The sequence below is a fragment of the Podarcis erhardii genome, assembly GCF_964252035.2.
Source record: "Podarcis erhardii genome assembly, chromosome: 7".
Taxonomy (NCBI): Eukaryota; Metazoa; Chordata; class Lepidosauria; order Squamata; family Lacertidae; genus Podarcis; species Podarcis erhardii.
The window spans coordinates 12,663,942-12,689,659 of NC_138511.1; the positions used below are offsets into that span (position 1 = coordinate 12,663,942).

At 45.1% G+C, this 25,718-nt stretch overlaps 2 protein-coding genes across 2 annotated transcripts in view; one reads left to right on the forward strand and one right to left on the reverse strand.

The window, feature by feature from the left end:
- PTPN11 (protein tyrosine phosphatase non-receptor type 11) overlaps nucleotides 1–10,106 on the reverse strand; it is a 34,675-nt gene extending 24,569 nt beyond the window's left edge. The window contains exons 1-3 of the mRNA XM_081871040.1: nucleotides 9,934–10,106; nucleotides 2,241–2,363; nucleotides 930–1,124 (exon numbers count right to left, since the gene is read on the reverse strand). Of these exons, the coding sequence (XP_081727166.1) occupies nucleotides 930–1,124; nucleotides 2,241–2,363; nucleotides 9,934–9,947 (332 nt within the window). The 5' untranslated portion in view covers nucleotides 9,948–10,106. The remainder of the gene's footprint in view (nucleotides 1–929; nucleotides 1,125–2,240; nucleotides 2,364–9,933) is intronic.
- Nucleotides 10,107–14,385: 4,279 nt separating this feature from the next.
- RPL6 (ribosomal protein L6) lies at nucleotides 14,386–24,508 on the forward strand. The gene is made up of 6 exons (XM_081871353.1): nucleotides 14,386–14,565; nucleotides 15,316–15,414; nucleotides 19,118–19,261; nucleotides 19,775–19,823; nucleotides 22,676–22,860; nucleotides 24,305–24,508. The coding sequence occupies exons 1-6, from the start codon at nucleotides 14,416–14,418 to the stop codon at nucleotides 24,455–24,457; spliced, it is 780 nt and encodes a 259-aa protein (XP_081727479.1). The 5' UTR covers nucleotides 14,386–14,415; the 3' UTR covers nucleotides 24,458–24,508.
- The last annotated feature ends 1,210 nt before the right edge of the window (nucleotides 24,509–25,718 follow it).

Below are 25,718 nucleotides of genomic sequence, written 5' to 3' on the forward strand. Positions count from 1 at the left end.
AGAGGGGTCCCGCTGCGCTCCAGAGGCTTCGTGTTGCTTTTGCTGAAGCCATGGAGCCTGCATTCGCTCCATAAGACGCACACACAATTCCCCTTAATTTTTGGAGGGGGAAAAGTGTGTCTTATAGAGCAAAAAAATACAGTATAATGCAGACACTTGTTTTAATCTGTTTTCTGTTTATCACTGATTTTATTTTTTAAAATGTTTTATATAGTTAATTTTAACTGTTTTTACTGATAATTTTATTCTCTTTTCCTTCTTGCAAGTCACAATCAAGCGGTACATAAATTTTAGGAAACAGCTAAATTACAGTAAGCATAGCCCTGTAAAGCTGTTGACGGGCTTGGTTCACCAGTAGGCCTGACTCAGGGGGAAGCCAGGCCTCTTTTCACCTAGACCATTAATGCTAACAATGGCCACACCCAGAACTTGCAGGGGTTACCTTGACACCAGGGGCATACGAAGTGAGGGGCGGAGGGTCCGCCCCGGGTGCCACTCGGGGGGAGGGGGGACACAAGATGCCCCCTGCCTCCCCCAGCTGCAGAGTGGCCACGAGCATGCGGCGTCCGTACAGGCTGCCTCTTGCATGGCGACCGTACAGGCTGCCGCGCATGTACTCCATACGGGATGTTGCACATGCACAGTCCGTATGGGATGCCACTTGCACGGCAGCCTGTATGGTTGCCATGCAAGCGGCATGACTGTGCATGTGCGGCATCCCATACAGAGTGCGCACACACAGGATGCCGCACATGCGCAGTCCGTACGGGATGCCACACATGCGCACTCCGTACGGGATGCCCTGCCCTGGGTGCCGGATAGGGTTCCTCCGCCACTTCTTGACGCCACCACATTCATCATGCCCTATCACAGGAAATCATCCTGTTTGGTGCCCAGCCGCCTCCTCGCACAACTCCTGGCTTTCTCACCTTTCAGACGTGGGGTCAGCACAGTTGAGCGGATACTTCAGCTCGATCACATCGCCGTTCTTCTCCTTGAGCTGCCCGTGATGTTCCATGTAATACTGCACCAGCTCTGCCAAGGTGGCGAACTTCTCCCCTCCATAGAGATCGTAGTAGTCGCCTGTATTCTGGATCTTGATGTGGGTGACTGCTCCATTGCGCCTGGTCGAGACAGCAAGAAAGCCGACTTACAAGAACGCATATATGATCACATGGAGCTGCCTTGTATCAAGTCAGACCCAACTGTCCCCGTCAAGGCTGGCCTTGGATATGGGCGAAGAGGCTGCTTGGGGCACCAAGCTGAGCTCAGTGCCTGTGTTTTCTGCTTTTGTTTTTAAATGTACTGCCTGCAGTGAGCAAGAACAGCAAAAAGCAAGTGTCTTTAACCTTCTCCCAAGGTTCTACAAGTTTTTGGGGTACTAACCACAAAGATGATTCTCCTTCAATTAGCATTCAAGTATGTTCATAGAATGAAAACAAAAATTGTAGAGTTGAAAGGGACCCCGAGGGTCATCAAGTCTGACCCCCTGCAATGCAGGAATCCAGCTAAAGAATCCCTGACAGGACGGCCATCTGACCTCTGCTTAAAAATCTCCAAGGAAGGAGAGTACACAACTTTCCAATGGAGTCTGTTCCACTGTTCTTACTGTCAAAAAGTCATTCCTGATGTTTAGCTGATGGGAAGGGGAATCCAGCCACACTGGGAAGGCTGCAGTTTCCCCACCCCTTATCTAAATCATCTGATTGGCAGCGGCTTTCCAAGGCCTCTGAACTCAGGCCAGGCTCCCTCCTCCCGCTTTGATGCCCTCTTCATAAACTGGGCTTCTCAACCTCCAAGGGGAGAGAGGAAAGGGGTTGCTGGTTCACCACACAATGAAACTATGACTACCGTATTTTTTGCTCTATAAGACTCACTTTTCACCTCCTAAAAAGTAAGGGGAAATGTGTGTGCGTCTTATGGAGCGAATGCAGGCTGTGCAGCTATCCCAGAAGCCAGAACAGCAAGAGGGATCACTGCTTTCACTGCGCAGCGATCCCTCTTGCTGTTCTGGCTTCTGGGATTCAGAATATTTTTTTTCTTGTTTCCCTCCTCCAAAAACTAGGTGCGTCTTGTGGTCTGGTGCATCTTATAGAGCGAAAAATACGGTATATTTGCATACATATACTCTAGGCCAATCACCTGATTAAAGAGGTCTTAGTAAGGTTGTCAAATGGAGATGGAAAGGGACTGCCCCTAGGATCTCCTACATGCAAAACTCTCTCTCATAACTGACTCACCGAACTGAAAGGGTGAAGTCCCCAGGGTTGCTCTTGCTGGGCCGGGCCAGAAAGCTGCCATCTACTCCTCGTGTCAGCAGGAGGTTCTCTGCCTCCACTCCGGTAATATTTGGGTGAAACCATCTAAAAAGAGAAAGAATGGTGGGGAGTGATATAAATAGAAAGGAATGTAAGCTCTTTTTATATGCAGTAACAGCAGCAAGAATATTATTGGCCCAAAAATGGAAGCAAGAAGAGTTACCGACGATTGAAGAATGGAGGATGAAGTTAATGGACTATGCAGAATTAGATAAACTAACAGGAAGGATTCGAAACCGGCGAGACCAGAAATTCACAGAAGACTGGAGTAAATTTACGGACTATTAGAAAAGTAATTGTGAAGAACAGACGACATTTGTAGGGTTGCAAGAAGTTTTGTGAGGAGTATTATTAGAAGTATTGTAAAAATGGATAAGGGGGAGGATGATTTGTTAAGAGATGTAAAGGCAATATAAAGTTAAGAAATGCATAAGAAGTGGTTAAAACGGTGGATCATCAGAGGTGCTGATGGAAGTCCAAAAAGATTGTATAAGTGATACGTTTTGTGGTACATTTTATAATTTATATGTTAAAATTAATAAAAAATACCATTAAAAAAAGAGAAAGAATGCCCCCCCCACAGCAACAAAAAAGCCATGTTTTAGCAATCTAAGTCATTAGCAAAACCGAACAAATCCTCATACTACTAGTCCTCTTAAAACAAAAACATATTCTTTACACACTGAATATGCTTGTGGCCCATCTGGTTCAATATTGTCTACACTGACCGGCAACAGTGCTCCAGCATTCCAGACCAGAGCCTTCCCCAGCCCTACCTGAGACGCCAGGGATTGAACCCAGGTGCTTCTAAATGCAAAGCATTGTGCTGCCACTGCAGCACAGCCCTTCCTTTACTTCTGTGTCATCTATGGCGCGCTGAAGGGACGCGGGTGGCGCTGTGGGTTAAACCACAGATCCTAGGACTTGCCGATCAGAAGGTCGGCGGTTCGAATCCCCGCCACGGGGTGAGTTCCCGTTGCTCAGTCCCTGCTCCTGCCAACCTAGCAGTTTGAAAGCATGTCAAAGTGCAAGTAGATAAATAGGTACCACTCCAGCGGGAAGGTAAACGGCGTTTCCGTGCACTGCTCTGGTTCGCCAGAAGCGGCTTAGTCATGCTGGCCACATGACCCGGAAGCTGTACACCGGCTCCCTCGGCCAATAAAGCGAGATAAGCGCCGCAACCCCAGAGTCGGCCACGACTGGACCTAATGGTCAGGGGTCCCTTTACCTTTACCTGCCATTTACAGATGCTCCCCTGCAGGTAGCACCTGATCGCCACAGGCGAGCAGCTGTTTGCATGCCTGAGTAAAGTAAATGCAATGGCAAGACTATGCAGGGCAAAATCTCCCTTCTCTCTCTCTCTAAGTTATAAGACTTTCATTTGTGGGAGAAGCCCCATGGAAAGGATTTGCATTGCCAACCAAGACTTTAAACGAGTAAGACAAACCAACAGGGAAGGTACAACCTCATGCTTTACAAATGCAGCCGCGAAAGCTGATGGGGAATCGACTCCTGCCTTTAGAAGGTTCAGCTCCAAAGGATTCCTCTGAAGTGTTGAGCTGGCAGACTTCGCAAAGACTCAACGCCATCCCAGCCTGGGAATACCTTGCAAGTGCCCTCCATATATCCTCTTGGTCTTAGCCACCCACAACCATCCTTTCCTGTGACTAATATAGCACCTTGCCAGCGAAGGCCTCCACGCAAACAGCACCTTTCACCCAGCGTTTGCCGCCTATGCTGTCAGTGCTGTCTGACTTATTTTTAGAAATACGGCTAACTTGAGCCAACATTTTGGCTTAGGCTGTACTTCCCACCCTGGGGCAAAGACTCAAGATTCCTGAAAAGCCTAATGAGTTATTATCGTTGGTAATTAAGATATTTATATACTGCCACCATTGTGCAGTGCTTAGAGCAGGCTTTCTCAACCTCAGCCCTCCAGATGTTTTGAGACTACAGTTCCCATCATCCCTGACCACTGGTCCTGCTAGCTAGGGATCATTTGAAGGCCAAAAACATCTGGAGGGATGAGGTTGAGGAAGCCTAGTTTAGAGTAACAGAACAAAGCGCCAGGTCCCTGCCCTGATGAACTTGCAATCTAGATTTAGACTTTGGGAATGGGGGAGGCCAGCAAGAACCCTGGTTTTTTAAAAAAATACTACCAAGAAATTCATGCAAATCGAATCGCACAGGGAACTCTACACTAGCTATGTGTGCTCCCCGGTTCTTCTCTCTTCCTTTCTACCCCACTTGTCTTGGGCTTCCACCAGTTCAGTGGAACTGCTTCAGATTTAAAACCAAACCATGGTTTCTCTGATTTTTGAACCAGCACCATCGGGGTGCGGGGGGGGGGGGGAATGACTTGTAAGTGTATGCCAAATCAGGATCTGAAGCCACAGCCCCTGAAGTTGGCTTGCAGTCCTTTGGGCCAAGGTGTGGTTTAGCATTAATCTAAATTGTCAATCCGTGGTTTGAAATGTTGGCTGATATTTGGAATAGGATCCAGGGATCTTTGACAGTGGGTCTTGGACTTTTCATGATGAAAAGAAATGAATGATTCTGAGACACCATGACTTGAAGCAAATAACAGAAAGTGGAGAAGACAGATGTTAGCATGGATTGAATGATTTAAACACGCCTCTTTTTTATGTAACTGGCAGATGTAAAATCGGAAGTTTTGTTTTTGTATCTTTCTCAAATGTTTATTTTTCTTTTGTCTTTTAAAGCTTATTTTCTTTCTCTTTCCTCTCTTCTGATTATCCATTTCCTTTTTTATTTTCTTCTCTCTTTAGAGTCCTATGTCTGTGGCCTTTATTAAGGTTCTAATTTGTATACTCATGGGGGGGGCAGATAGCTGATGGAGGGCCCTGGATGAGAGACAGGAAAATGACGGCCTCCCAGGGTGAGAGGCTGGGAGGAGAAAGGAAAAAGTTCAGGTAAGAACTTCTGTGGGTGGTAAGGGCTAAGAATTTCTTTTAAGAGAGGACTTTTTTTGTATTTTTTGTACCTGCTATTTTACTGTTTTATTGGGGGAGATAATAAAAACCTCATTAAAAAAAGGATCCAGGGATCCTCATGGAACGAAGAGCGAAACTATTCAAGCCACATGGACCACAAACCATAGCTTAGAATCAATCATTATTATTTGTTTGTTTGTTTGTTAATTTATTTATAGCATTTCTATCCCACCCTTTACAGGACGCAGGTGGCGCTGTGGGTTAAACCACAGAGCCTAGGACTTGCTGACCAGAAGGTCGGCGGTTCGAATCCCCGCGATGGGGTGAGCTCCCGTTGCTCAGTCCTTGCTCCTGCCAACCTAGCAGTTCTAAAGCACGTCAAAGTGCAAGTAGATAAATAGGTACCACTCCGGCGGGAAAGTAAACGGCATTTCCGTGCGCTACTCTGGTTCGCCAGAAGCGGCTTAGTCATGCTGGCCACATGACCTGGAAGCTGTACGGCGGCTTCCTTGGCCAATAAAGGGAGATGAGCGCCGCAACCCCAGAGTTGGGCACGACTGGACCTAATGATCAGGGGTCTCCTTTACCTTTTTATCCCACCCTTTAGGCAGAAACGTTCTCAGGGCGGCTTTCAAAAATCAAGTGTAAACCATGGGTAGAACAAACTCCGGTTGGAAATTAATCTGAACTGGTGAAAACCACATTTCATAAAACCTCACCAGACGTTCCTTGATGACAAAAAGGAATCAGCAACAGCAGGCAAGCTTCAGCTTGCCCATCACAACCAATCTACCAATGCTCAGCATCAGTCTTTGCCAAGCTGGACTACAACTCCCACCAGGCTGACGGTTGGCAAAGGCTTCTCTATATGAACCAGTGAACATGCACCTCAGAAATTCCCCATCATCCTCTGTGGCCTTCAAGACTTCTGACAGACAAATGTTCTTCAGCAGGCAAGTTGATGCAAAATTGGGCTCCACTGCAGGTGCAGCATGGCCACTCAAGACTAAGTGAGTCTTTGGCTTCAGGAAGGGCGGAGGCTAGAGCTGTGAGGGGCAGGGGGCAGCTTGAAAATCACTTCTCGCCATTCCCCACACTGCCCATTCTTTTTCAATACCTCTTTTCCTCTGACCTTCTACCACCCACCATCACAGCCCACCAGCAACATTTTTCCATTTCACAGATTATGAAAAGCAAGCTAACAGCACCTGGCAAAATCTTAATGGCTGCCACAGAATTTTGTGGGGGTTTGGCTGTGGGATTTAAAGGAGCCATTTTGAAAACCTGAAGCAGAGACCATAAAAAGCCCCAGACTCAACCCATCTAATGGAACCCAGAGGAAGAATGGGAGTTCCGGCAGTCACTGGCCGAGGTGGCTGCTCTATTTGTAACTTTTGTCCCGAGGCTATCTGGGGCTCCAGGTATATTTGGCTCAAAGTGGGAAGCGGCATTTTGTCAATGGCCAAAAATAGAAGGATTTGGGGGTGTATCAAGTCAGCCGTAGGCCAACAAGTTATGCCAAGTGGTTCCGGAAATGTGATCGGAACAACAGCACTCAGACGTCAGACACTCATTTAAGGCTGATATACCACCCTGATTCTAGGGTCTGAGGCGGGCTATGCCATTTTACAAATACAGAGAAGAAGAAAATGGTGGCGGGCCTGCAGGAAGCATTTTTTTGAAATTATTTGCTAATGTAATCCAATGTATGACAGGTTATACCTTACCTATAATGGGGAATATAAGGAAGTATAAAGGGATCTTATCAATAAAACAAAATCAGGAATTAAAAATGAATATGCTTGGCAATGCTGGAGTAGAACTGGTATTTAAAAGGAACTGAGATAGCATCCAATCAAAAAATGTGACCAGGAGGGTATGGAATACAAAACTGACAATTTTTAGTATTGGGAGGTGTTTGAAACGAGCCAGACATCAGGCACATTTTGCACCTGGCTTTCAACCACTTGCGACCAAAATGCCTGGGCACTGTTCTCATTTGCCCATAAGACTTTTATGGCAGCGCTGAAAGATCAGACCAAAGCTGTTTCTGGTCCATCAACCTACTTCTCAGAGTTGGCAGAAAGATGACCACAAGACAAGGCAGGGCATAAGCACTCTCTGTTGTCCCCCAACAACTGACATTCAGGACAGACTGCCTCTGAACCTGGAGATTTCACACAGCCATCACTAAAATAATGTGTGGAGAAAGTGTTTATCCAGCTCTCATAACATGAGAACTTAGGGCTGTCCAATGAGGTCAAAAGTACCATAGGTGCTTCTTCATACATCACATAGTTAAAACTATGAAATTCATTACAAGATATAGTGATGGCTACCAACTTGTATGGCTTTAAAAAGGGTACAGTGGTACCTCGGGTTAAGTACTTAATTCGTTCCGGAGGTCTGTTCTTAACCTGAAACTGTTCTTAACCTGAAGCACCACTTTAGCTAATGGGGCCTCCTGCTGCCACCAGAGCCTGATTTCTGTTCTTACCCTGAAGCAAAGTTCTTAACCTGAAGCACTATTTCTGGGTTAGTGGAGTGTGTAACCTGAAGCGTATGTAACCTGAAGCGTATATAACCTGAGGTACCACTGTATAGACAAATTCTTAGAGAATAAGGATATCAAAGAACAGTCATAATAGCTATGTTCTAATTCCACTGTAGGAGGCAGAATGCCTCTGAACACTAGTTGCTGAGAATCACAAGCTGGGAGGATGCTGTTGCACTCAGGCTGTCCAGAAACATCTGGCTGGCCACTGCGAGAACAGAATACCTTTGTTACAGTAGGCAACATTCCAGCAATACAAAAGTCTGAGTTTTCAACACTCCAATAACAGGCAAGCGAGGGGCACTATGACAGTTCAATGACACATTCCAAATTGTTCAAGGCATCTAGCTGCCCATTATGAGTAGGATGCTAGACTAATAATAATAATAATAATAATAATTTATTATTTATACCCCGCCCATCTGGCTGGGCCTCCCCAGCCACTCTGGGCGGCTTCCATAGAAAGCAAAAATACAGTAAAATGTCACACGTTAAAAACTTCCCTGAACAGGGCTGCCTTAAGATGTCTTCTGAATGTCAGGTAGTTGTTTATCGCTTTGACATCTGCTGGAAGGGCGTTCCACAGGGCGGGCGCCACTACCAAGAAGGCCCTCAGCCTGGTTCCCTGTAGCTTTGCTTCTCGCAATGAGGGAACCGCCAGAAGGCTAGGTAAGCTTTTGCAGGGTTCTTCTTCGGTTCTTAATTTGCCTAAAATCCCCTTCTACAACTAGTGGTCACCACCCCATCTGGCAGTAGGAAATTTTATTAAGACATTTCCACCCTACCTTTTAGGGCTTCTGGGAAATATTTAAAACACAGAAAACATCCAGCACAACAATACAGCAAGATACAGATTCATAGTTTAAAATTCCACAAATTAGTAATGCATTGCACGAAGAAGGATCGAAAACAAAACAGCCAATCACATTACCAAAACAAGAGAGCAAAAGAACAGCCATAGACATTTAAAGTAGATAGCCACATCTTGCAGTGGGGAGCTTTTTTGTGAAGAGGCAGGGCAGATCTGCACCCTGCCTTTAAAGCACATCCAACGCACATTTAAAACACATGACTTTCCCCAAAGAATCATGGGAACTGTAGTTTGCTAAGAGGGAAACTTTTGATGTATGGTGTAGTAGAGACAGGTGAAGTGATAAGAGCACACTGAATTATGCAAAAGATGAGAGAGGATGTAGATTCCCAAAGCCACCTTTCCTTGGAACATGGGTTGCTTGGCTGCCCGTGAACCTTTAAGCCTTGTAAAGCCCCTGGCTTATATGTTCTGGGAACATCGGTGTTCCTGGCCTCCAAAGTCCCCTCCCTCCCCTACACACAGCCCAGCACAGTCCCCACAAATCTCTGCAGCGAGTCAAGGCTTGGCCAAGGGATCTGGCTGCCGACCCGCATCCAGCACACATTCCAAGCAAGCACACCATGACTTCCCCCGCCCCCAGAAGGAATCCTGGGAGCTGCAAGTCCGAACACACGGAGAGAGCTACAATTCCCAGCACCCTGGGCAACCTACAGTTCCCAGGGTTCACTGGTTCCAGTAGCACCTTAAAGACCAACTAAGTTAGTTCTTGGTATGAGCTTTCGTGTGCATGCACATTTCTTCAGATTCTTCAGATAGGTATCTGAAGAAGTGTGCATGCACACGAAAGCTCATACCAAGAACTAACTTAGTTGGTCTTTAAGGTGCTACTGGAAGGAATTTTTTTATTTTGTTTTGACTATGGCAGACCAACACGGCTACCTATCTGTAAAAGGGTTCATTGGGACTCTCTCATGGGCTTTAAACGTGGCATTGCATGTGCTTTTAAATGCATGGTGTGGAGAGGCAGAGTACGAGCTCGCTCTCTTCGCCGGGCTTGAACTGGGGGCTGTCTTCATTGCAGGGGGAAGGAGCCCCTCTGCTTCTCCGCCCCCCCCCCGCCCCCGTATAGCCTGTCCTGCGGCAAAGGAAAGGCCGCCCCCCACCCCACTAAGGACCTGAGGGATTGGGGCTACCCCCACCTGTCCCCATGGCAACAGCAGTTGGGGAGGGGCCAAGCCCCCTTCCCCCACAGGAAGAGCGGAGGGGCGGGGCCTGCCGTTCTTCCCCGCTCACCTCCTCGAGGTCATCTTTCCGTCTCCGGCTTTCTCACATGGGGCCCCGTCGCCTCACGGGGAGCCCGGCCCGGGAGGTGGGGAGCAGAAACCAACCCGGGCCCGGCCGCATTCAGGGCCTGGGAGGGAGAGCCACACAGAGCAAAGCGTCGCAGCCCCTAGCGCGTCACACGCCCGCGACGCGGCGGCGGCGGCGGGTCCCGCCCACAGTGGAGGAAAAGGGACGCCTCCTAGAATGACCATAGAGACAGCCGAGGGCAGAGAGGCACGCAGCCTCGAGTTCTAGTATTGGCGGAATGCTCTAGACAGCAGCGTTTCTATGGTTGGCACCCTTTCCATACTTGCATGTTTTTTTTTTCTCTGCTAGTTTGCAAATCTGGGTGGTTCGGTTACCAGCGCCTGATGTGAATGATTTCCAGATTTTATTTGCATGCCTGAAAGCTGTAGCAGAATTGCTGCAGTCCGTGCTTTTTGCAATTTGGCTTCACTGCTTGAACTTGTCCTTACACCTATATCTGACTGTAGATTCAGGTAGGTAGCCGTGTTGGTCTGACGCAGTCGAAATAAATAAAAAAACTAAAAAAGTGTCCAGTAGCACCTTAGAGGCCAACTAAGTTTGTTCTGGGTATAAGCTTTCGTGTGCATGTGTATCTGAAGAAGTGTGCATGCACACGAAAGCTTATACTGTACTGTACCCAGAACAAACTTAGTCTCTAAGCTGCTACTGCACAATTTTTTAGTTATTTTATTTATTTCGACTATATCTGACTAACTTCCTAACTTCATATATCTGATAAAATCTACTCTCGATCATGAATACTCAGGCCAATAATAAGTGTATGAGTCTTTAATGTACTATTTTACAATGTAGGATATGAATATAATATATAATGTATTTTAATAAATTAGAATTATTATACATTCCATAATTTACAAAAATAATATTCATATATCTTCCAGTAATGAACAAAACACAGCCAGCTTTCAACAAACATGATATTCAGAGAACTGCCAATTTTATTACATTTACACCCCACCTTTCTTCCATCACAAAACCCAAAGCAGTGGTTCTCAAGCCGTCAGCTATCCAAAGCACCAACCAAAAGCTCTCAGACCACACTCTGAGACCAAAAGGTTTGTTATTTATATTGTGTTATGATAAAAGAAGGAAACGTATCATAAAGCATGTTTTATGACAGATGGCTCCTTTTGTAATGTTTTGTATTGCTGAATAGGAAAACAGCAAAGACTCTTGTGGAACCCTGAAAACAACCAAGTGTGTTATTGTTCTGTACTGAAGTTCTCACCCTGGGCCAGCAGGGGGATACTGTAGATAGTTATGCAAATAAGGGATCGAAAGTGACGTTCAGTGATTGGATAGTTTTAGAAAGTTGTTACAGTAACGTTCTACTGGAGCTCTATATAAGCAGGCTGACTGAACCCTTCAGTTCAGTTCTGTCCTGGCCTGTGAATAAACAAGAGCTGTTTAAAGAATTGCTGTGTCGTCTGATATGTTCACCCACAACTTAACAGTTATAGTACAGTATAAGGCAGGCATGTCCGAAGTCTGTTTCGGGGGCCTAATCCAGTCTGCCAGTGGGTTTGATGCAGCCCCTGTGGCAGTTTATTTCCTGGGGTAAAATCCTAAAAATACCTCAACGACTTCAGCCCTAAAGAAAGATTAACAACTGTGGTCGGCCCTCACAGCCCTTCACTTCATCAAATCTGGCCCTCTTTGAAAAAAGTTTGGACACCACCGGTGGTGTTCATGAACTGCCCGTAGTTCCCTGTGACCTGTGGGAGATTTTCTGCTGCAAGCTCCAAAGATCTCAGAAACATGTTCTGCAGTAATTCGGAGCAGGGCTTTAATGTGGCTGTCCCTGTTCTTTGGAAGAGCATCCCTGTTGAGATTAAAACAAAATAAAAAAATTCCTTCCAGTAGCACCTTAAAGACCAACTGAGTTAGTTCTAGGTATGAGCTTTCGTGTGCATGCACACTTCTTCAGATACCTATCTTTACCACTAAAGTGGTACCTCGGGTCCGTTCGTTCCAGAGGTCCGTTCTTAACCTGAAACTGTTCTTAACCTGAAGCACCACTTTAGCTAATGGGGCCTCCTGCTGGAGGCACGATTTCTGTTCTCATCCTGAAGCAAAGTTCTTAACCCGAGGTACTATTTCTGGGTTAGCGGAGTCTGTAACCTGAAGCGTATGTAACCTGAAGCGTATGTAACCCGAGGTACCACTGTAGTGTCCACTTGTTTGGATTTTAGTCTGGTTTTAAATGCATTTGCTGTATTTGTGTTTTTAACTGGTTTAATGTGTATATTTATCTTATGTGCAAATCGTCTATAGACAGTGGTTTAGAAGGCAAGTAATAAATTAATTGTAATAATGAAGATGTCGATCCAGTGTACAGCAACCGGGGGAAAGGCAAATTCCTTGCTAAGGATCATTAGGCAAGGAATTGATATCATGCCTATCTATGCTCCTTTCGGAATAGCAGCTACGACCACAAAGTTAGTTGGCATCCGGCTGTCTCGGGAGACAATAGCGGAGTGAGCCTTTGGGGCTGAAGTCAAACTGTGGGAAGGTTACAGCACAGTAAACTACATCCCCCAGAGTGCCTTGCGTCGCGCGCGGTGACGTCACGCCCGCTTTCTCTTTTGCGCCGAGGTCCCGGATATTGCCTCTTTTTCCCTTCTCCGAAGGTAAGTATGGCGTCGTGGTGGCTTTTCGCTCCTCAGGCCCGCCGTTATAATCCGCTGCCATCCGCCTTAAAGAGGCCCCGAGCGAGGTGCGGGTAGGAGCAGGCTCCTCGGCGGACATGCGGCGGGCGCTGCGAGGCTGTTTTTCTGGTCGGCGGGGTGGGATTCCCCGGCAGGCGCCGCCGGAGTTTTAGGCCGTCGCGGATTCACTCCCTTGGCAGGCCGGTGGTTTGCAGGGGGCTGCCGTATTGCACCGAAGAGGCGCGCGGCTCAGAGGAGGAACACGTGTTGTCGCTGTTCTGGGGTGTCTGGCGACGGGGGGTGGAGAGGGGGAAGCATCTCCGACCCAACAGGTCGCTTGAAAGGTTTTTCAACGGGAGGAGCTGCCGGCTTCTTAGCCGCACGAGCTTGCAAATGGTTCTCGCCCTCTGGGGATGGTCGTGGCTACGTGGGAAAGACTTAACGCGTGTCTCAGGTGTTTCTCCAGAGTCGCGCTCGGCCCATCCTAATACTGTCTCTTCTAAGAAGTGTGCATGCACACGAAAGCTCATACCAAGAACTAACTTAGTTGGTCTTTAAGGTGCTACTGGAAGGAATTTTTTTATTTTGTTTTGACTGTCTCTTCCAGGCCACGATTTCACTAGCCTCGATGTGTGGCATGTTTTGTGGATGGTCCTTGTTTGGTGCATTGGGTTGGGTCTTTGAGCATGAGAAAAGGGTCGTGTGTTCAAGTCCGACCTGGGAATGTCTCTGTAGACCAGTTAGTTGGCCAGGAGTTCTTTGTGACTTTTGTCGCCTCTTTACAGCTTCTTTTTTAATAGTCAACTGACCTCTGATGCCTTATTTATGAAAAGCGGGAAAGTGCCTATAGGATGCCAGTCGTGAAGTGGGCATTTTGTCTAAATATAATATTTTTTAACCTTTTGGACCAGTGGGGAAGAGGCTTGCAGGTTCCCCCATCCAGCGGGTTATTCTTCTGTTCTTATAATTCATTGAGGAGAAGGCTATCAGTGGCTACTAGCCATGATGGCTATGCTCTGCCTCCACAGTTGGAGGCAGCAATGCTCCTAACACAGGAGATGAGAGGGCTCTTGTGTTTTGGTCCTGCTTGCAGGCTTCCCACTGGAATGTGGCTGGCCACTTTCAGAACAGGATGGTTCCAGCACACTCTGTTTATATTCTTTAAACAAGCCTGAAGTCTTCCCTCTCCTCTTCTAGGAGACTAGAGCTGTAATCCTACCTAAGCTTGCTTGGGAAAGCTATCATCAATTACTTTGGCATTGTTATAAATAAATAGTGTATCTGACATAGACATCAGCCATTTCCCATTTCCCAGGGTTCTTTGGAGGAATTTGTGTGCTTTAAATGTGTGGTTGTGTACGCAGCCAATATTGCAACATACGTTTTTGTGGACTACAGTCTGCCTCATAATGGATAATTGCCACCACATACGTGTGTGTGTGTGTGTGTGTGTCAGAGAATATATCTGAAAGTTATGATAGCACAAATGGAAGAGGCCTGTTATCATTAAAGAATGTGGTCTTTGTTTTAGTTCCATGCTATTACTGTAGCTTGTGTTTGAGATTTCAGAATTATTCTTTATCCCAGTGAAGCAATGCTGTATTGATTGCAACTGTTGTGTGGTGTTGAGGGCTAGAAACTTTTTTAAAATAAAAAACAAGCTTTTTCCATTGTGCGATGCTCCTTTCCTTTTTCTTCTTTCCTTTTTCTTGCTTACGTTCTGCAAATTGCTAATGTTGATTTCTCTGCTTTCTAGATGGCGGGCGAGAAGAAAGCAAAGAGGGTTCGGAAGGTTCATGCCAGCCGCAACCCAGTGCTGGCCCGGGGAATCGGGAAGTATTCCCGGTCTGCCATGTATGCTCGGAAGGCCATGTACAAGCGCAAGTACAAAGCTCCAGAAACTAAGGTAAAATAGCAATCTTTCAGAGCTCATAGTAGGTAGAGCTGCATAACTTACAAGCTGCCATTTAACATACAGAACATTTGCTGGTGTGCAGCTTGATGAAGGCTTTTTAAAAGGGCTAGATAGATTTCATTTTTACCCTGCGGTTCAGTGGAAAAGGAGAAGGAATGAGGAATAAACCCAGCTCAGACACTGGCTCTTATAAGTGTTCTTCCTGGCGTGGGGAGGTGAGCAAGCCCTCTGCAGCATTCTCTTTTTTGACCAATTGTTGGGGCCCTTACTGTGATGTGCTTCCTGGGAGGCAGGGTGCACATCCTCCCAGTGGCTCTAGGTCTGATGGCAGATGCCAGAGTTTGCTTTCCTTTAATTCTGCAATTCCTGGGCAACTGATGAGGCTGAATGTTCTTCCACCTGTGAAGGGAGGAAGAGAGCTTGTAGTTGCACCTTCTGTGGCTGTTGAATCTCAATCAGGTTGGTCTCACCGTAATAATAAATTCATATCTCAACAGCTGTTGGCCATGTTGGTGACATTGAACCTCCACATTTAAAGGCAGTGTACCTCTGAATATCAGGTGCCTGGAACAAGCAAGAGGGGAGGGCTCTGGACTGGGCTCAGCTTTTGTGGACTTATCAGAGGCATCTGGCTGAATCTCAGCCAGATTCTGAGGCAGCAGAGCTTCTCTTCTGCATTGTATTGAAAGCCAGTTTGCAAATATATATTTTTAAGTAGTTTGTGTTTTGTTTTGTCTTCAGATAGAAAAGAAGAAAAGAGAGAAAGAGCCAGCTACTATCACGAAGCCTGTTGGAGGTGATAAGAATGGAGGCAACAGGGTGGTCAAACTTCGCAAAATGGTAAGAACTTGTCTGTAAGCTGGTGCACTGTAGCAGTTAAGGCTTTCAAGTTTGAATGTGCCACGTCTGGTCTCAAATTTCACCTACGCTGTACACTTGCTAGCTGACCACTTTCCCTCTTCCTGTTGCCACTCCCACGTAGTAAATTGGGAATAAAAAGTAGGTTGCAGCAGAAATTTTTTCAGGGGGAGGTGTCAAGCTACAGGTGCTTGCATGTCATCCATTAAATGCTGCAAATCCCATATGAATAACTGAGCACAGCAGAAATTAATCGGGCTTGAAAACTCGCTTTGGGGGAGTACATTCTGCCTAGTGGGGGCTGAGTGCAGCCAGGGTACAGATACAAAAGTTGGTTCTTTCATTCTTTTTAGGCATAACAGATGACTTAATCTGTGGGTAGGCTGGCTAGTAAAAAACCCCAAAAATTACTTTAGACTAGGGTGTTCACAGTGCTGTAGTTCTCTTCAAATAGCTTAATTTTTCCTCTCAAAGAAATTTGGCTGCTTCAACATCTGTATGGCATGACTGGGCCTTGGGTAGATCAGGATCTACTGGTAAATCTATGGAGAATTTGCAATAGGTTGGCAAGGGCTTTAGGTTCCCAAGTACCCTACTGGACAACAAAACCACTTTTGGGCTACTGAAGTGAAGTAAGTGAACCAGGAGTGGACTTTTTGCATGGAATCATTCTGAGCTCCATTCCACCCTGTTAACGGTACTGAAAGCAAATTCTTTGGCTCAGAATGTGCTAAGAGGCACCCTGTTTTTAAATGATTATTAATACTATTTTTATAAAACAAAGGTGAATCAAAGGGAGGAGGGATGCAGCAATGTGTATCCACACATAAACAAGCTCACAGTGCTGCTCCAAGCAGACAGATTTAGATACACAGCAATATACTTCTGATTACAAAGAAAGTCAGCTTAGGCATATACAGTTCAATAGATGCTCACTATCCAGAACTTGCTATCTTGTGACAGGCTGCACATACAGATACAAGTGTTTCAGCAAGGTTCTCACTCTATTACTTGCTTAACAGTTGGCAAGAGTTTGTCCATCTGGTGTTATAGGATCAATCCCTTTGCAGTCATGAGGGCCCTTGGATTCCTTCGTATGTTGTCTGTTAGCTTGCATGACAGAATGTAGTTCAGAATTATATAGAGGCAACCATGCTTTCTATCCTGTGCTACTGAACTATTATATTTATATCTTTTTTTTATTAAATCTTTATTAATTTGAATTAAGAAAAATGAAAACGCAATGACATTTAATACAGACACAAAGTGAGAAAATAAAGAAGAAAGGAAAAAAAGAGAAGGAAAAAACCCCCACATAATCCTATACAGTCATACCTCGGGTTATACCCGCTTCAGGTTGCGTTTTTTTGGGTTACGGACTGCCAAAACCCGGACGACCGGAATGCGTTACTTCCGGGTTTCGGCGGTCGCACATGCGCAGAAGCGCCAAATCACAACCCGCGGGTTGCGAACGCTATGGGATGCGAACGTGCGTCCCGCACGGATCACGTTCGCAACCCAAGCATCCACTGTACATTTCATATATGTAAATGCCAAATCATATTTACAAACTCACAAAAAAGAACAAAAACATTACTATAAATCAGCTAAAATGGGCTTCCAAATATTTTCATTTACTATGTCTATTCTTTCCTTTATAATGCACAATCTCAAATTAACTTAATTATTTTCATACGTCCGAACATAATATCATTTCCACCTTTTATGTACAAGAATCACTCTAGTTCTGCCAGGAGATTCTGATTCTTAAGATAATTTTTTAGATATTCTTTAAATATTCTCCATTCTTTATATACATTCTGTTTAGATTGATCTCTTACTCTCCCTGTCATCTTTGCTAGCTGTAGATATTCTATCATTAGGGCTTGCCACTCTGCTATTGTAGGTATTGAATTTCTTGCCACTAATATTCTGGCTGCCATTGCTGCATACATGAACAATGTTTTTATATTTTTTCCTATTTCTGTTGGGAATATGCCTAGAAGGAGGGTTTCTGGTCTTTTTTAAAAATTAAGTTTAAATATCATTCTAAGTTCATCATAAATATTGTTCCAGAAGTCTCAGATAACTATGCAGTTCAACCTCATATGCAAATAAGACGCCATCTCTTTTATATTTATATGAGGCAGGCACCTTCAGTGGTACTCTTCAGCACCTGCTAAAGAGACATGTTTTCTTATAAAGTTGATACAGGTTTTAGTCTGTTTCACTTTTTGAAGGTCTTAAATTATTGTTAATTTTTCTTATAATTTTATTTGCAAACTACTTTGAAGTATTTTATAACAAGCGGTGTGTAAAGTAAATACCATACATGCCTAAGATACTTTGGTTCTTTATCCCTTCTGTTTCCTGTTTTCGATTTTGTTGCTCACTTCATTTTGTATCTGTTGAAAAACAGAATAAAATAGTTAATAAAAAATGAATTAAAGCAGTATTTAGTGCTGTATTATTGAAACCTATAGCCCCTTCACAAAAGAAAGCAATTACAGGATATGACAAAATTGTATGTGCCAAATTTGCCTGATCTGTGCAGAATCGCCAGCTGATAGCCAACTTTGTAATATTGGATGAAGTGTAATTTTAAGTCTGACTGAAACCTTCATCTGAACTAGTGAGCACAGTGCTTGTGAACACTTAAGTACAATAGTAACATAGCCTCTGTTCTTTAATTCTACTTATGTGTCTTTTGCACCTGACGGGCTATATCTTGGGGTTCTGCTGAAAGGGAAATCAGTTCCCATGAGCCTGAAATCTGCCCCCTTCCCCCGCTGTGTGCAGGAAGGGGAATAGCATGATAATAGGAACACATCTGGACTCGACTAATTAGGAATGATACAGTGGCTTGCTGCTGTAGCAGCATGATTGTGCAAAGTGTGTACGGATGATCACAGGTGGTCTGCATAAATGTTTCTACCTGTAGCAGGTGACACTTGAATCAAAACAACCGCCTGCTTATTCTCTTGTTTAAGCCACGGGGGGGGGGGGGGAGATTTGTCCCTTTGGGTATTGTCAGACTCTTATCTGCCATTTACCACAAACTGCATGATCAGTGAGTGTTTGCAGTCCAACAGACAAGTGGCAGGCCACACCTGCTGTAAAGTATAAGTGACAGCTGAATGTTTTAAATCCTTGTGTGGTGAATGCTCATCTAATGTTCTTCCTTTGTAATAAGATACATTCCTACCATGCAAATAAGCTCAAAAACAAATTGAGATTAAAAAAACCAACAAATTGAGATTTGTGCAGAGAATTAAACATTGCATTACCAATTTTCACCATTTCTGTGCAAAGTAGAAAAGGGCCCTTATCTGTGCAGGTGTCCACCTGTCTGATTTTGTGCTCTGTAGGGGTGTTGTCTGTCTTTGCTTTGATATGTCTAAAGACAGATGAATGGAAAACTTCATAGGCAACTTTCTTTAATTGCATCGGTGCTGTGATGCTTTGCTGCACAAGAACACATTCAGATCTATAGGTTTCAGAATTGGTTGCATACATGCCAGCGCCGTATGCTGGAGAGGCTGCTAGACCTTTTGGCTGTTGGGCAAACACATGGCTGGGATTTTTCCACATCAAGCATTAAAAGTGTCAAGAATGAGTTCTTGGAAGAAAGGGGGTGCTGAAGTCAAAACTAGACTGCGAAAGCTAATTATTCCTCTCCTTTCAGCCAAGGTACTACCCAACAGAAGATGTTCCGCGCAAACTCCTGAGTCATGGCAAAAAGAATTTTGCCCTACACAAGAGGAAGCTGCGGGCTTCAATAACCCCAGGAACTGTTGTGATCCTGCTCACTGGTCGCCACCGAGGCAAGGTAAGGGGAACTCAGTGAATGACCCTTATGCTGAGCCATTATCTGCTTTTCTAAAACAACCTACAGTTCATAAACCATGGCTTCAGATTGTGGTTGTTAGCAGTAAGCGAGCCAAAGTTCAGCTATGGGCAGTTTTCAGACATAAGGTTAAACCATAAAGGTAAAGGGAGCCCTGACCATTAGGTCGAGTCGTGGCCGACTCCAGGCTTGCGGCGCTCATCTCGCTTTATTGGCCGAGGGAGCCGGCGTACAGCTTCCGGGTCATGTGGCCAGCACGACTAAGCCGCTTCTGGCGAACCAGAGCAGTGCACGGAAACGCTGTTTACCTTCCCGCCTATTTATTTACTTGCACTTTGACATGCTTTCGAACTGCTAGGTTGGCAGGAGCAGGGACTGAGCAACGGGAGCTCACCCCGCCGCAAGGATTCTAAGGTTAAACCATAGTTTAGCATTATTTGCAGGTGATTGGTGTTCCTTCACCCTATTTACAAACCTCCTCTGTCTTGTTTCTAGCGTGTGGTCTTTCTGAAGCAGCTCGGAAGTGGTCTGTTGCTTGTAACAGGTAAGCTAACCTTACAACAACAGCTAGGTCCTATAACATTTGCTTTCCTATAATCTCTGCTCACCTGAATTAACTATTTGTTTTGTTTTTTTTTAAAATAATATTTATTAAGATTTTCAGAAATACAGAAAGAAAAGATTAAAATACATTCAAAGCCTTATTTTCATACACCCACTTTCCGGGACTCCCTCTTTCCCCCACCCCTACCATATTCCCCTATCATATTGTTGGCTCCACAAGCTCTCAATTCTAATTAAAACTTAGTTTGTTTAAACCATTAATCGAATTTAAATTTAAATTTGTACAGTCCTCATCAATACCCTTATTAACGAAACAAAAGTTCTTTCCCCAGGGCCCACCCCCTTTCCATTCCGCAATTTCCCTTTTTTTTAATGATCAAAAACACCCCACACAATAGAAATATAAGAAAATAAGAAGTAAAAAGTGTAATAAGTAAAAGAAACCCATTTCAGAAGATAATTGACAAGCCTTTGGATTCTATTTCTCCCCCCCCCCTCCCGTCCCCGGTTTAGTTTCCCCCTGACCACCAATCCATGTTGTCTGCCTGGAATTTTTAAAGTCCATAAATCACATTTTTCCCCCAACTCCTTGCTGGCTTTTTCTTTTTATAATTATTTTTAGAATAATTTTTAAACCATTTAGCATCAAATCTATAATAACGCTCCCCCCATTGTTCTTTCCAAATTGTAGTCCAGTTTCCTCTTGTTCCGCTACTAAAACGTTCTAGTTCAGAAATTTAGTAAGTCTGCAGGGGTTATTGTTGTTCAGGAACAAAAACTTGCGTTCAGTTCCTTCCTTTCTTCAATAGAAAATTCTATTGTCTCCTTTAGCTGAACACCCTGTAGACACAATATTGTTTCCGTTTTGCAGCTTTCCCAGAAGATAACCAGTCCTGTAAAATTCCGATGGTATTTTTCCACTTACGACCTTCTTTGTAATGTCCCGAAGCTCCTCTAGGGGGATTATAGTAACTTTGTTTTCTCTAGTCCAAAAGTCCGATTGTTATCCATGTTTTCGCCATTTTGTATCCAAATTTTAACGGATTGTAACAAATTATAACAAAATTTAACCAGCAAAGTCCTCGTATTAAAGTCCTCTTTGAATTTCCGACTTTGACAGCTACTTTGACAGCTGTCAAAGTCTCCTTCGCTTTTCGCCAGGCTCTCTCCTCGGTCACCCCGGTTCCCGGGGGGGAGGGTTACGTTTTCCTTCTCCCTCAATTCTTCCTCCAGCACAGTTCTTGTAGTTTCCCATCGCGGAATTCTTAATTTTTATCAGCAATACAATTCTTTTTGGACCTTGGTTTCCCAGTCCTTGTTTTGGAAGGTTTACAATAGGGAGGGGGACTGACTTCCTTTTTAGATCCCCCCCCGCTCGTATCAAATCCGAAAAAAAATTCTTGTTTTTCCTTTTAAACCCGGTTTCCAAATTACTCACGGGTTGTTGTTGAAAGTCCGAATTCTCAATGGAAGAAGTCAGCGCTCTCCGCCGGATGGCATGCGGCTTCGCTCGGCAGGGATAGCAGAGGACTCAAAGCACCACGCTTCTCCCCGGCACCCGATCCGTAGCCTTTAAAAAGGCTCCTTCACGAGTCGGGAGGGCGCTAGCGGTGCCAGCCGAGTCTCCATGTCCACGGCCTCCGTGGCCGTGGTTTTTAAGGGTCCCCGCATCGCCGGTGCGGTAGGACCCAGCCCCTGCCGAGCCGGCTCCCTCCGGAGCTCGGAGGGAGTCCGCCATTCGGCGATGGCGCCAACCCGGAAGTCCCCTGAATTAACTATTTGATGCATTTTGTATGTTGGGATTCTTAAATAAATTTCATTTCCTTCATTAAAACAAATACAGGGGTGAAAGTAGTGGATATAGTAAGTACACCTCAAATATTACCACAATAGTAAACACATAGAGCTCTCTGACTTATTCAAGGAACTTTGCTAACTAGTTGTAAACCTTACACCAGGCATGGGGGACCTGTCACCCTGCAGATGTTGATGAACTGTGGACCAAGCTGGCTATGGCTGGTGGCGGTTCAGAGTCCAGCAATATCTGGAGGACCAACAGCCCCTAAAGGTGAATCACTATTATCCCACATGATGTGAGTGCAGGGGCTGAGTTTGAGAAAGAGTTTCATTTGGTGACTTCGTGCCAGGGGCAAGGTTCAAACTGGGGACTTGCTGATTCATAGCTATACACACTTGGGAACAAATTCTGTGGAATGGATATCCGAATAGACTTGTAGCACTCTGGTTATCTCTCAAATAAATTTCTTACAGTAAACAAATCATGGAATCCCACTATTGTGTGGTGAATCTTAATGGATTTTACCCCTCATATCCCTTTTTTAGCATCAGTGTGCACTGTTTTAGAAATTACTGTGCAAAAAGCAGTAAATGTCACACCCAAACCTGACAAATGGCACTTCCAGGATTACTTTCAAGACCCAAAGAAACCACACCCCAACAATATCTTGTGCCTCTTCTGAGTTCTATTTCTGTTTCCTTTTTTACCCTGAAAGCCACTCTGGAAGTTCTTGAACCAAGGTGGAGTAGCAGGTACTTGGCAATAAATATGTATAATTTCTTTTTTTAAAAGTGTGTTTTCCTGTCATTCCCAGGCTGTTCTGCCAGTTTCCTGTGCTGGCTGCATTTTTCTTGAGAGTATAGAATAGCTGGGTTCGCTTGTTTTGTTTTTCTTGGGTTTTCAATTGATTCCTTTGAGCAGAGCAGCAACGTTGTGTCCCACTTGAATGGCAGGAAAACACATACCAGCCAGGATTTTTCCTGGTGCCTCAAGGCCACCGTATGTCATTCACTTGTTCTGTGTCTTTCCTGCAGGTCCCCTGACCATCAACCGGGTCCCCCTGCGCAGGGCTCACCAGAAGTTCGTCATTGCCACTTCAACCAAGGTTGACATCTCCAGTGTGAAACTTCCAAAGCACCTCAGCGATCTTTACTTCAAGAAGAAGAGGCTGCGTAAACCCAAACACCAGGAGGGGGAAATTTTTGACACTGAGAAAGAGGTGGGTGTGTTTTCTGGGTGAATGAGATGGGCCAAAGCGTGTGTGTCTCTTGAGCACCCACAATGAAATGCTCTCCGAGTTAGAAAATCTTGGAGAAAAACAGATGTACAGTGGTACCTTGGGTTAAGTACTTAATTTGTTCCGGAAGTCCGTTCTTAACCTGAAACTGTTCTTAACCTGAAGCACCACTTTAGCTAATGGGGCCTCCCGCTGCTGCCGCACTGCCGGAGCACGATTTCTGTTCTCATCCTGAAGCAAAGCTCTTAACCCGAGTTACTATTTCTGGGTTAGCAGAGTCTGTAACCTGAAGCGTATGTAACCTGAGGTACCACTGTAGATTTGCAGGCCACAAAATCTTTGTAGTGACTCTTGGGGGACTGCTGAACAGGAGAAGTGAGTCCAGCATTGTGCATTTGACTGTCGTGCTGGTGTTCGTGTGATATATGCAGTTTTCTCCAGCTTTGGGCCCTTTGCATGTTTTGGATTCCAGCTCCCACTTCCCTGGCTAGCAATCATGGGAGATGTAGTCCAGCAAAATATGGGGGCCTGGCATTAGCACAGTTGGGCTGCCTACCTCCTTCAGAAAAAGACTTGCCTTCCACAAATAAATAGGATCAGATTTTAGGTGCAGATTTTATCCTAAGCTTGCAATAAACAAAATACCTTCTATGGCAGGGGTCAGCAAACTTTGAGCAGGGAGCCGGTCCACTGTCCCTCAGACCTTGTGGGGGGGCCGGACTGTATTTTTTTTGGGGGGGGGAGGAATGAACAAATTCCTATGCCCCACAAATAACCCAGAGATGGATTTTAAATAGAAGCACACATTCTACTCATGTAAAAACGCACTGATTCCTAGACCGTCTGTGGACTGGATTTAGAAGGCGATTGAGACACATCCAACCCCCAGGCCTTAGTTTGCCTACCCATGTTCTATGGGGATTCATTGGCTTGCAGAGCTCATGCTCATCTGCTACATTTTTATTTATTTATTTTTTACAGAAAAATCAGCCTTTAATCAGATTGCTTGGTTGGGAGGGAGGGCAGCCCAGCACACAAACACCACTGCTTCCTGTTGTCCTGTGCCCAATTCTTTTTCCTAGACCACGACATACACACAGGTGTGCCGGTACAGGAAGTGAGTTTCCCACCATAGATGGGGAAATAGCAGCCTCTGCTGCTGCTCCCCACCCCTAAGGGAGCTTTTGACAAACAGGAGTTTCAGAAACATTTTGTGAAATGGCATTGGCAAGCGTGTAGAGAGGAGGTTTTGCTATTTTAAAAAGAATTAAATGTCACCGCTATATTGAAGTAGTTCTTTGCATCCTGGTCCACAGCAGCAGTCTAGAGGAAGCGGGAGGTGTTGTAGGCCCTGGGAAGGCTCCCTGTTAAAGCAAAGGGCACTAAAGGGTGAACAAATGATTGATGTGCTGTCCTGCTTTTTCAGAAATACGAGATAACGGAGCGACGCAAGGCGGACCAGAAGCACGTGGACTCCCAGCTCTTGCCCATCATCAAGAAGGTGCCTCAGCTGCGAGGCTATTTGCGTTCAACATTTTCGCTTTCCAATGGCGTTTATCCTCACAAATTGGTTTTCTAAATTGTCTGGAGACACCACAGTAAAGTTTGGAGAAAAAAGAACCCTACAAAATAGTTTTACTGGTCGTACTTCCTTTCTGTAGAGTTTAATTCTGCTTTATCTTGACTTAAACAGCTAACTATCTGAATACTCTTTTGCGGGGGCTGGATGGAGGAAGGTGGATGGTGTGGGATTTCTTTTTGACAGTTGGTTAGCCGAGGGAGCTGTACCAGAAGTTATTTTCCTTAGGTTTTCATTCTCAGTAGACCTACGCTGGGAACCAGCAGTCTCCTTACGGATGGCACTCTTCCCAAGTGCCCTCCTTCCATTTTGAAACTCTGCAGGCCTTTTTCAAGTGGGCATGGTCAGAATTCTCACACTCTCATTTCAGTAAACTGAAGGAAAGTCTCCATGGGTGATTCAATAAGGAGCGAGGGAGCTTTGGCCTTTGTGGGCTGTGTGCCTACATTTCCCCAAAATGGCAGTTTGAGACCTGACCCTGAGGGTTTTAACATCACAACCACACACTGCGTCCTTTGCTATTTATACATATATTGTATACATTGCATTTAATTCTGGGTTTTTCTTTTGTCTTAATACCTAAACATGATGTAGCATATTGCGGGTATCTGTAAAGAGTGAGATAACGGCTGGTTGAAGAACCTTCCTTTGTTATTTATTTGTTCAATAAGATTTATATGCTGCATAAAGGTAAAGGACCCCTGACAGTTAAGTCCAGCTGTGAACGACTCTGGGGTTGCGGCGCTCATCTCGCTTGACTGGCCGATGGAGCTGGCGTTTGTCCTCAGACAGTTTTTCTGGGTCATGCAGCTGGCATGACTAAGCCACTTCTGGCGAAACCAGAGCAACACACGGAAACACCATTTACCTTCCCACCGGAGTGGTACCTATTTATCTACTTGCACTTTTTGGGGGTGCTTTCGAACTGCTAGGTTGGCAGGAGCTGGGACTGAGCAACAGGAGCTCACCCCGTTGTGGGTTTTGAACTGCTGACCTCCTGATTGGCAAGCCCGAGAGGCTCAGTGGTTTAAACCACAGCGCCACCCGTTTAATTGTTGAAAAAAATCTCAAAGGGGAAAGACTGATTCCATGCGATCCTGCTTAGTTTACAAGGCCAGCAGTGTCTTTGTAGCAGATAAGACTTCACAGCTGAAGTGGAAATCTCTGCACTTCAGTACACCAGGGGTCTGAATTGTGCAGAGGGAGGGGCTGTACCTGCGAGCTATTAAAATGAGGGCCTTTAGTGGTACACAGTGTTAGT

What these genes read in the sequence shown, in the direction of transcription:
- RPL6 (XM_081871353.1), top strand. Translation starts at nt 14,416, where the DNA reads ATGGCGGGCGAGAAGAAAGCAAAGAGGGTTCGGAAGGTTCATGCCAGC. An exon ending in TGGTCAAACTTCGCAAAATG is followed by an intron (nt 15,415 to 19,117) that starts GTAAGAACTTGT and finishes CTCTCCTTTCAG; the next exon opens with CCAAGGTACTACCCAACAGA. An exon ending in TTTTTGACACTGAGAAAGAG is followed by an intron (nt 22,861 to 24,304) that starts GTGGGTGTGTTT and finishes CTGCTTTTTCAG; the next exon opens with AAATACGAGATAACGGAGCG.